Source organism: Ptiloglossa arizonensis, chromosome 8 (genome assembly GCF_051014685.1).
Source record: "Ptiloglossa arizonensis isolate GNS036 chromosome 8, iyPtiAriz1_principal, whole genome shotgun sequence".
Classification (NCBI taxonomy): domain Eukaryota; kingdom Metazoa; phylum Arthropoda; class Insecta; order Hymenoptera; family Colletidae; genus Ptiloglossa; species Ptiloglossa arizonensis.
Window position 1 is genome coordinate 21,949,695 of NC_135055.1, and position 12,207 is coordinate 21,961,901.

Below are 12,207 nucleotides of genomic sequence, written 5' to 3' on the forward strand. Positions count from 1 at the left end.
GCTTGAATTTCGACGACCGTCTCTCGCTTAACCTTAAGAGGATGTAACTTCGAAATCTAAAGGACTGGAGGATGTTCCTCGGGTCGAGCGCAGCAAGCATAAACTCGCGATTTTCGGGCTCGCGTTCGAACGGGTGCCCCACTCGAAACTCGGTCGGGGAACTTTGAGAAAGCTCTGGCCCCGGTAACCACGCCCCCGTAGCATCTCGCGACGCGGATCTAAGTGCATAATTTACTGCGATTGAAAGGTCGTTGGACCGTGACACGGCTCGTTCCACAGCGAACGAGGAATCTCGACGCCTATGCGAAAACCAGTATCCAACTTCGAGCGCGTAGATGGCGCCACGGTGACCGATCTCGCGAAATCTCCGATCGGTACAGTGGCGTCACCTACCGCTCATTTTTATTCGTACCTCGTGGTCCACTCGTCGAGGAATTAAATTTCTTTTTGCGTTCGACTCGCCTTCTCTGCCCACGTTTCATAAGTTACGATTGCCAATTCCGATTCGCTTCGATACGTATCCTCGATCGACTTACGTCAAGACGCGTTCCACGCGCGGAATTGTACACACGATTTATTAAAAAATCGCGGTAGACGAACGATGGCTAGACAAGCGCGAATTTCACGGATAACTGGTTCGACTTACGGTTAACGGATTAAAATTTCTAAGTAGGAAGGATACTTCAGGTATCGATTCATCGTGGTCAAGTTTGTACGAAAGAAATACCGACTTTGGAGCCAGGGATGGTTCTTCGTTTTTTTTTTCTTTTTTAGCTAAGTTTACCATTTAACTGCACACGAAATGGGCCATCGATCCGATAAATGAATGACAATAATCTCCGTGGGTAGTTCTTTGTACCCCGAACGCATGTATCTCGACGTAGAAATAACGCGCGTAACGTTGTAAAATTTGCGATCGTTGATGTGGCTCGTTGCGAGTAATTCGTCGCGTCTGTCGTCGAATTCTCGTTAATTGCGAGCTCGTCGTCGAAGCCTCGAAAGGAGGGGTGGGTGGTGGACTCGAAAACGGAGTAAAAATACAACCGGCCGCGAAGTTGGACGGTAAGTTACATTTTCGAGCAACGGGGCCACCCGTTTCGGAACACGTTTATTCACCCGCGCGTCCATAAATTTATTTTCCAGCGCCCGTTTGTTTACGGAAATTTCGCAAAACATCGAAATCGCATTCGGCCGGAACGCGACGCGATTCAACATCGCACCTGGAAATTGTCGCGCATCCCCCTCCCCTCTCTCTCGATGGTGAACTTTTCGTTAGCAGGGTTTCGGAGGATCGTATCGCCGAAATTTCGAGCATCGTTGCATATCCAGAGGGTGCGGAGTTATGGAAATGTATTCCGATTTATATTTGATTCGAGCTCCACTCGTAACTCTCGAGGGCGCGAAACTTCGCACGAAAGTAGCGTTCGGGGGTGAAAATCGTTACTTCCCCGCTTACCGGTTTTACATCCCTCGAACTTATCGAAATATTCTTCGACGTTTCTGGCCCCCTTGGCCGCGTTATCAGCGTTATTTCCATCGGGTAATCGGACTATATTTCGACACCGGAAGCGGATTATCCTCGACGATTTACGATCTTGGAAAGCCATCGGTGTAAAACTCGAGAAATCTTAATCGGATAGGCGGAGTTCTGTCCGGTGGAACGATCGCGAAACCGTGAAACTTTTCCACGCAGTCTCCGGTAACCCCTTCGGGGTAAGTTCCTGTTATTAAACTACCGAGAGCGTAGCCAAGTTGCCCAGGAACTCGCTAAACAATTTTTAAATACCTGAAAGCTGTTTGCCGTACTTAGTCGAGAGCCAGTGTCCGGGGGTTAAACGGTCGTCCGGTTTACTCGTGCCGCGTTCCTTGTAGAAACTTTTTACGCTTCCGGCTTTAAGCCGCCCTCAACGTTATTCCCCGTACTTGGTTTTATCCGTGGATTCGTCCCGTCGATGTTTACGCGGGACAATCTCTACCCCCGTCTTATCTTACCAGAGTATCAACGATGGTTCTCCGCTTTTCGAGCAAGAGCTATTATCAAACGGAAAACGGTCAATAGGAACACTACTGAGGAGATTATCGGGCCACATTTTTCATCGAAGCGAACTTTCTCGCATCGAGACTAACGGTGAATCGTTGGGTAAACGAGAAAACCGGAGAATCCTAGATTCGATTATTACGCGAGTGTTTTAAATCGATGATAAGTTTAAAAAAGTTTTAAAAAGTGATCGAGTAACCACGATTACGCGGGGCCGTTAAATAATTCTCTGGATATTTACGATTTAAGATTCACCGTTCGTTGCGCAGACTTCTATTCGGTGTGATTACCGTGCTCGGGTTTGTTGTAAAGTTCAGATTGCAATATGTAGTTTATTATAATACGCAGGGATCTCGCGTATCCAGTAATATAGTTTTTCTACATATGAGAATACAAAGTCCCAAGAAACAAGTATACAGTGATATGACTTGGAACTGACTAGAAAAAACCCACAAGAAAAAATAACCAAACCGTTGACCACGTAACGAACAACCCTTTCGCACCAATATGGAGACAGTCCTTAAAACTGACATCGACCATTCGCTATCGACATCTGGCACTCTTAAGATCATTGTTGCATTCGTTTCAACAAAGTTCGTTCGAAAACCAATCGTGCATCTTCACCAATGGAGAAACCGAGTTATTCACTATGATTCGAACGAAATCTTCGCGACTGGAAGAGCTTGTACTCTCCTCTCCAGCGGCGAGCGTCGAAATGGAATTTTTGGTCGAAAGTTTAATCTTGCTCGCGCGAAAGAGGAAACACGGTCTCCCCGAGAGAGCAGAGACTCGAGGAACGGTGAAGATAATTAACTCGTGGATCCGATCGGTTTGTCGGTGTCGCGTCCGTAACGGAATCCGAGAGTTATTAGGTAGAACGCAGCTGCATCTGTTGCTTCGGTTCGTTCGTTCGCGAACATCGCCATTGATCTACAGTGCACTATATATAGACCGGGGGACTTAGATCGATCGGGCGTTCAGCAGGGTGCAACGACCGTGTGGAAACCAAACCGGCCAAAGGTGAATCCCTCCCGGTTTTCCCGTAATTTCGAATATCCGCGAATCTTTCGTCAATTAACATCGCTCCAGTTATCGGCAGAAGCGTGTTGTAGGTTCACCGGCGAGAGGAGCGGGCGCCTCGCTTATAAGCGACTAATCTCGAGCGTCAGGCATCCGCTGCGCGGCCCTGATTAAATTCGAAGGGATTAAATTCACGGGAAATTCGCGTCAATGCGATCTCTCGCTAACCTCCGCTGCTAGACGAGACGGTGAACGAGCTTGGTGGGGGAGGGAACGAGAACACCGCTAATTAACGGAACGACGAGTGGAAAAACGCGATCAACAGCGAAAACCAAAAATTTCGCGGGTATCGAACATGGCGCCCGGATGCGGATTGTTCACCGAGCCGGGATTCGACGCTCTTCTGGCTCTGTTCCCGAACGGTGAAGAGAGAGAAAAACACACACACACACATAGAGAAAAATGAACGTGGAGAGCGGTGGGAGTGGACAAAAAAGCACAGAGTAGTGGTCTTGTACGAGATTGTAGGCAACGGGAACCGCGTTCTCGAGATTTCGTTTACCTCGACTTTCGCGGTGAATCTCGCTGTGTAATCCAGCGGGTATTACGAGCCACTCGCCTCGAACCTCGTTTCATCGAAGGATTATTCTCCCGTCTGCCTTTTTACCCCTCGCGTAAAACTTTTGCAAAAATCCCGCCCGTCGATTGTTCGTCGGAACCGAGAGGAGGGGAAAATACGCAATCGAGTCAGCGAGAAACTGCAAATACCGAGTCTCGACTTTTTCGCGCCGAAAACCACCTTGCGAGTGTACCTACCCGCGCCTTACTCGGAGATTTCGTCGATCGTTTCTAGTTTGTATCGACGGACGAAAGAACCGTGAAACGGTTAAATAAAGAGTCGGATCGATATCGTGGAAGAAGATTTCATCTCGACTTTTTCCCTAGGTATCGAGGTCGAAGGATTCGCTGTTTTGTACGAAGAGTTCGTTTGTGATCTTTAAGTTCTCTCGTGCTCCGTAAAGTCTTAATTTATTGTTCCTCCGCGGATTATTTTCCAGTCAGTGATCTCGAGCGTCGAACGGGAGAATTGATTCCACGTTGAAGGAATTTTTATATTTTATCGAGAAAAATTGTTTCGCGACAGTCACCAGCGAAAATTGAACGAACGATCGAAAATAGAAAACTCGTAGGAGATTCTTCTGTGCGAGGTTGACATCGATTTACTCGGAAAATGGGTTTCACCGCGTAAAATGAAGCCGGTCCTTTTAGCGGGAATTTCGTTCCATCGCGCGAAATAAGATAATTTGTAACGTTAATGTCACTGTGAAAGAACCGCGTATCGTCGAGCGATACGTTACAAAGCGTAGGGTCGACCGTCAAAGGGAGCGCGCGGTGCTATCGGGAAATTCGTTTCCAGCCGCGATGTAAAAGTTTCGCGGTGGAATACGGTAACACTCGCGATAAGGAGGAACGAAAAGGGAAGAAAGGAAAACGTAAAATCGGAGCGGGACCTGTTGAACGTTACACGTACCGTGCGATCGTCTTTCGCGGCTCGATTCACGAATCGATTCCTACGGAACGAGTACCTACGTGTTTCACTTTTTTCCCGGCCCGAAGTTAAGTGCAGGTAATTACTTCGGGAGGGTTAAAAAGGGCCACTTTTGGTTCAACGCCAGTCTTTCGTATCGTCGACAACGAGAAATAACAATACGAATTATACACTGTGAAATGATACGATGAATTTTGTTTTCGATCCAAAAACCTACATAGAATTAAAAAGAAAGGAGTAATAGTCACAGATACAAATGGAGGATCGAGTGATTTTTCTCGTCTTGTATGTATCATTCTCGTACACTACGAAGTGACACAATTAATTTTATTCCCCATACATCGTATCCGAACGAAACGTGTATAACATTGAAAAGGAAAGAATAATTTTCACGAGAAATAAAATCCAGTAAGTTTTACATTGTATACACTGTGAAATAATTCGATGAATTTTATTTTCAATCCAAAAACCTACATAGAATTAAAAAGAAAGGAGTAATAGTCACAGATACAAATCGGGGATCGACTGATTTTTCTCGTCGTGTACATATAATTCTCGGTGTATGTACACACGTGCACATACTACGAAGTGACACGATTAATTTTACTTTCCATACATCGTGTCCGAACGAAACGTGTATAAAATTGAAAAGGAAAGAATAATTTTCACGAGAAATAGAGTCCAGTAAGTTTCACCGTGGTATAATTAATTCGGTGAAAAGATATACTCGGTAAAAGGACCTTTCGGTGAATGTAGGTGAAGTACTGGACGAAAATTGATCGCACCGCGAACAAACACGCGTAACCTGTAAAAAAAAGGAGTTTCCGCGCAAATAAATAAAACAACAGGGTTAAGTAGTATGCGCCACAGGCGTTACGGTGGCTGACCAACGCGTCTGACCCAGTACGGTTCGTGGTTCCTTTCGAGAGCGATCTTTCGTTCTCCTCGCGAGGACCACCGAGCACTCATATAAGACGCATAATCCAAACACCATAATCACCGATAATCAAAAACCGTGTATCTAAGCCACCGTCTACCGAATAAATATTCATTCGTTGTGCCAGCTTACTCGAATTTGAGTCGCTGTTCGTCACCGGTCGCGTACTCTTACTTGTAATTAAGTTAGTATATTCCCTAAGGAGATATTCGGTAAACGGTAACTCTCTACGGAGACTTTCGTTAAAACGGTAACTCTTTACAGAGACGTTCTCTAAACGGTAACTTTCGGCGATCACCTCCTATTTCCACGGAGTAGGAAATAAGTCAAGTGTTACCATTATCTTAACGTTTGCTTTCGCGAATCGCGAGTCAAAGTGCACGGGGTTGAAACGAGTTTAAACTATTTTTGAATAGTTTTGTTTCGCGATTCGATACGGTCCCGTGACATCCTCGTAACGGACTCGATTTGCATCGAAATGATCGTCGTAGGACGAAAAAGGGCGTGGAACGCGATCGATCGCGGATAATTGAGACGTTTCGACGTTTGTACACCAAGATCGACCAAAGACAATGCGAGATGGCGTGGTTCCACGGCGCGAACTTCTCTCTACGGCGAAACGAAACGAGCTGCCCGTAACTGCTGCGGTATCGTTCGAAAACGGATATACAATCGGAGTTTCCGAACTGAATTCCATCGAGTAAATCGAGTTCCACGGTCACGATCGACGTTACAGACGCGCGTCGAGATTAAATTGAAATGCCAACGTTAGCTTCTATGCCTCCTACGCTCGTTCCCCGGATTACCGATCGGTTCTCTCGGAACTCGAGTAAATATGAAAAAGAAAAAGGAAACGTTGGGTCGTTGAATCGAAACGTTGATATTAGCCGCTGCGATTTTTGCGGTAGTTCCGCGTATTATCGATCGTTTGCATCGAGATTCGGAAAAATGTAACGAGAGAGAGATCCGAGCGAGAACGAAGAAGAGAAAGAAAAGAACGCTCGGTCCTTAAATGGAAACGTTAACATTAGCTTTCGCGCCTGTTACGGTCGTTCCACGGATTATCGATCGGTTGCATCGTAACGGTGGACAAATAAAACGAGAGAAAGAACCGAATAAGAATGAGAAAAAAATACACTCGATTCGCCTTGGCTCTCTTTGTTCCAGTTCGAAGACTCTAACGCGGATCCCTCTTTGCATTCTGGGTCGTCGTTTTATTTTTAGCAACGTGCTTTCCGTTTTTTTCTTCTTCTTTTCTCTCTCTCTCTCTTTTTCTCTCTCGTGCCCCCCTGTCCGCGAAACGAGCGAATTAATTTCATTCCGTACGTGCGTCGAACTTCCAACGATAAATCACGCGTGTATCGTCGGCCTTTAAACGCAACGGGCTTATTAACCGCTCCGAAATGTCGGTATTCGTTGAGAGGAAAATTTACATCCGTCGACAAAAAGACGCCGAGTAATTACGATACCGTCGAAAGTAACGCGAAAGGGGGTCAAGCGTGTTCCGAAGCGGTGATACATCATCCGCGAGTTCCGTGCACGCGGAGAGGAACATTGTTGCGGAACTTCCTGCGGAGTTTCTCGATTAAACAGGAACGAAAGTAGTTTCCTAGCTTACGAATACTGGAATTCCTACGGTCTTCGATAGGCATGTCCCGATTCCCGATTATTTCGCGAGCTCACGAACTTTATTCGAGTCTTTGGCCGATAAGTTTTTTCCCGAATATACTCGAAGCCTTGTCTTTAATTTTGCAATTCGATAAAAGGACCCAGAGAAATCCTGTTTATTATTACTTGGATCTTATCGAAGAAAACCGATCAAAGAAGAACCGGTGGAAGTTGGTAGAGTTATCGAGTACAGTCGATGATAAATTACGTTTAATTATCGAGCGGTGCGAGTTATATTTGTTCGCAACTGACGATATATATCGCGACGAATGTGTTTGGCACGAATGCGATGCATTTCTTGGCGTGTTGTCTATCTCGTCTTGCGAGATGGGTTCGGGTCGATTATAATTCGCGGGGGTTTCGGAAGAAGTAGGAAAACATTGGGCGTGGTCCAGGATTGGATGTTCGAAGATCGCGGAAAGTGTAGGAAGTCGTGGAACGAATGGAGAAGAACGCGAAAATCGAGGAGACGGATTTACGAGAGTTCGAATCTAACGTGTAAAAATCGAGAACTTTCCAAGTATTATTCTTGTGTAAGGTCTGTTCACAACCGATACATAATTTTAACGTGTCCACTCTTCGGGATCTTTTCTTCCTTTGGATAACGATCGACGGTCTGGTAGAGAAACCTGGTCGATTTTACCAAACCGAATCGATCCACGAGATCCTTCGAATGCATACACAATTTAAAAAACATTTTTACAATCGCTTTCTCCGTTTCCATAATCCGACCCTCCTCTGTGTCACCATTTGCGAAGATTTCCCTCCGTTTTTCCGCGATAAAATAGTCTACGCGGTCCGTCGACGAAATAAAATCAAATGGAGCAAGTATCGGGCACTCGGTGATTCAAAAAGCGAACTCCGTCCCGTCGAAACGCGACAAAACTCACGAGAACGATCGAAAACGAACTCCTTGTCCCTCGAATCCATTTTAACGAGCGTTGTTGAATGATCGATTAACCGCGAACGCTCGTTCCTCGTGCGCGAAATATTCATAAACGTACAGTACCCGGACACTCGGTGCTTCGTCGATGTCACGCTCGCTCGTGATCGAGGAGGGGGCCGGGAAAATCCATTGACCGCGATAAGCGGCCGAAATTATCAGTTAACGAGCTTTTGAATATTTATGCGTTTCGGAAATCGGAGCATCCGTAGGTACGTGCCGATGACACGTTTATTCGGGAGGCGAACGTTTCCACGTACTTTCAAGAATACCGATTCAACACGGCCCGGTTAGGTAATTCGTAGTCGTACCGAACACCGAAATCGTTCCAACTGGAAAACGCACGCTTTGAAATTACCACGCTCGAGATGAAACGACCTCATCCGCTTGAATTACTTACGCGCGTTGCCCGCGACTTCCCCGATGCTCTCTCGTTCTCGGTACAAAGCGAATTTTGTCGCGCCCCCATTGAAGGAAACGAGAGGAGAGGGGGGATCGAGAGTTTCGCACCGTGAACGATAACGCCGCAATTACGAACGTCATCGAAATACAAACGGAGTGGATTTTAAGCGTTCGTTTCCAGACACTCGATTATAGCCGCAAATCGAGCGAGACAATTGTCGTCGATCCACGATGAGTAAATCGTCGCCGAATCGAGACTTCGCCAGATGGAAACGCGAACTCGAGTCGAGAATCGCGGTTACTTTATTAACGAAAGAACTTCCAAACGAAGTTCCCCGAACCTGGAAACTCGCGAAGACGAACAACCCGCACGGCAAAGACAAACGAAAGCGCGAAGAGGTCGAGTTATTTGCGCGAGTCGACGAATCTGGGACGGTTCAAAATACGGAGAAGGAAAGAATCCTCGGGACTTATGATTTTTAAACGCGGTGATCGTACAATTTCGATTCGAAGTTCGAGGAGAGATGCGTTCGATTCCTCGATCGGTTATTCGGGTACGTTCGAGTCTTCGAGGAAGAAAATCGTCTATTTGGATTCCGCTCGTGAATCTCTCCGTTCGATTGTTAACGATAAGTCGTCCACCAGTTCGGCGAGAGAGTTTCGGACATCGTAGCTTCTGTTGCGCGAGTTCGAGCAGAACCAATATCGTCCACGCGATGACAAATCTCGCTTCGTGGATACTACCTACCCTCTCCATCCCATCCGGTCCTTCTTCCTCGACTATAGATCACACCATCGAACTTCGCGACCCGCGATAAGTTCTCCGCGTTCTACGAGAACGATGTCCTCGAGCGAGATCGTGCTGTCCGCTCTTCGAATCGTGGAAAGGGTCGTCGCGATAAATAACCTTCCCTATTTTTTATTCTCTTATCGTGACCGGGAAAACTTTAACTCGTTTAATTCGAAGAGCTCGTTAACGACCAAACGAGAAACACTCCGTCCGAGTTTCTCGATTCTATTATGGTCGATCTCGTTTGCGTCCAAGACGACGCAAATTACCGCGAATTGTTTATTTTCGCGCGAGAATTATCAACAAACGCGCTCTCTACGACACAGATCGACCACAGGGCTCGTTAACGCGATCGGTCCGAGATTCTCGGTTATTCGACTTTCGGTGAATCTCAGTTCGTGGTCGAGGTTAACAAAATTACCGCAAACTGTTTATTTTCGCGCGAGAATCACCAACAAACGCCCTCTCTACGACACAGATCGACCACAGGGCTCGCCAAGGCGATCGGTCCGAGTTTCTCGGTTATTCGACTTTCGGTGGATCTCGGTTCGTGGTCGAGGTTAACAAAATTACCGCAAACTGTATATTTTCGCGCGATAATTACCAATAAACGCGCTCTGTATGCCATGAGTCGATTACGAGGCTCGTTAACGCGATTGGTCCGAGTTTCTCGGTTAGTCGACTTTCGGTGGATCTCTGTTCGTCGTCGAGGATAACAAAATTACCGCAAACTGTATATTTTCGCGCGAGAATTACCAACAAACGCGCTCTCTACGACACTGGTCGATCACGAGTCTCGTTAACGCGATCGGTCCGAGTTTCTCGGTTATTCGACTTTCGGTGGATCTCGGTCGGTGGCCGAGGGCAACGAAATTACCGCTTCGTTCGAATCCCTTTGAGTTTATTTTCACGCGGCCCGGAATTACGTGCACATGCAGGGGACAGAAGTTTGCTCTACCCAGTTTCGAGAGGGGGGATCCGTCAAAATCCCGACGATCTCGAGCTGTGAAATTCGAGCGGGAGGGGGTTGGGCGGTGGCCGCAAAACCGCACCCCCTCCCCACTCCTCCCCCTCCCTCGTGCTGGCAGTTTCTCTCGAACGTTCAGCCTCGATTTAGTATCCCTACAAATTAATTTCTCCGGCGGTTTGCGAACTATTTTGCCCACGACCATGGTTCACCCCGTCGAGATATACCCCCTGTTGCATTTTCCATTAATGCGTCGGTGAAGCGACCGTGGAAGCAGGTTCGTAAAGTAGCCATGGCCCGTATTTCGTGCGCCGGTTGCACTCGCGTTACCGCCTCGAACGAGGGGGGCCGCTCGACGTTATTACCCCCGTGGATAAAACTACACGGCGATAAATTTTTTTCTTCTCCGAGCGTTGCGCCGCTGGAGCCTCCGTAAATCACTTTAAACAAGAAACAAAACACAAAAAAAAAGAAAAAAAAAAAACCGTACGTATTACCCGGCCGAGATCACCCGAGGACGCTGGAAATTATTCAATACGTAGCACGGAACCGGGGGACGAGTGACGCGAGCGTCGAGCGTCCGAGACGAATCGCATCGGGGGGAGAAAAGATGTCGTTGAAGAAGTATTCTGCAATCTGGAGTCTCGTATTTTTCTTTTCTTGTACAAAGAACAGTATATTAAAATTTTTGCATAGGTTCAATCAAAATTGTAATCTAAGCAGGAAGTTACTTGGTGATGGTACAAAGAGTGAATAAGTCGCGTAATTTTTCTCGTAAGTAGAGAACGAATAAAAATGATTTCCTAGAATATAGAAAATAGATGTATAGATTATCCTTCGAAATTGTCTGTCATCGGAAGTCTCGTGTTCGAATCTCGCGGTCCTTCCGGTATCTGAAATTACTCGGTTACGTTAAAATGTGCATTCTCGCGGAGTGTGCATCGCGAGCCTCGTTTCCAAGCCAATGGCTACCCATCGAGGCGATCTCTAACGTGTTTCGTTCGTTCACCAGGCATCAATTCTACTTGCACTCTCGCTTGGAGCTGGTCGAGGGCAGACTGAAGGTTTCGGACTGGAGTTCCGTTGCGCAACTGGTCGCCCTGATAGCGCAGGCCGATGGCGGTGATTACGATGTCCTGTCGCCGCCCCATGCACTCTATTCCCAGTGCTGTCAGATACAGACTACGGAGCCATACGAACCGAAACCCACGGATTTTCTGCACCGGATAGTTCAGCAACACAAGGAAATCAAGGTTCGTCGTTATTTATGCGCCTATTCGATCCGTGAGAGAATTACTACTTTTCATAATGAATGGACAAAATGCTCACCTTTGGTACCCGACGAAAGATAAACTCGTTACGCAGAGTGTCCGAACTGGAGAACAATTTTATCCCAAAAGTTTCTTTCATTTTTCCAAGATCGTTGATATTTTCCAAGACGATCTTCTTTATTGACGAGACACTCCGTAGTGCAATATATCTTTCGTCCGAGGTACTTTCTTCCAAGTCCCCGAATAGTATTCGAAATCATTGAATAATTGTTCGTCTTCCAGGGCATGAAGACCTCGACCGCCGAGTATTGGCTGCTGAAGGAGATATCCAATCTGGACACATTCGGACAGGAGATGTTTCACAGTAAATTCGGGTACAACGGTGTATCCATGATCGGTGTGGGTCCTCACGGGATCACGGTTTATCGCAGCCAGGACGAGGATACGCAGAAGTACGTACTCGGCCCGATGCCGGGGAATTAGTCGTTGGCATCGAAAAGAGACGAGAGGCGACCCGGAATCTCCACCGACTATCGACCCGTAGTCGGGACAACGTTCATCGTGGCGCGAATCTCGCGAGTCTTCGAGCACCCACGGGGATCTTGTTCCGTCTTCTTACGAA

At 46.9% G+C, this 12,207-nt stretch overlaps 1 protein-coding gene across 1 annotated transcript in view; it reads left to right on the forward strand.

Annotated features, from left to right (window-relative positions):
- The window catches only part of Dnr1 (E3 ubiquitin-protein ligase defense repressor 1), a 152,088-nt gene that overhangs the window by 135,447 nt on the left and 4,434 nt on the right, over positions 1 to 12,207 (forward strand). The window contains exons 4-5 of the mRNA XM_076318401.1: positions 11,327 to 11,567; positions 11,868 to 12,037. Coding sequence (XP_076174516.1) covers positions 11,327 to 11,567; positions 11,868 to 12,037 — 411 coding nt within the window. The remainder of the gene's footprint in view (positions 1 to 11,326; positions 11,568 to 11,867; positions 12,038 to 12,207) is intronic.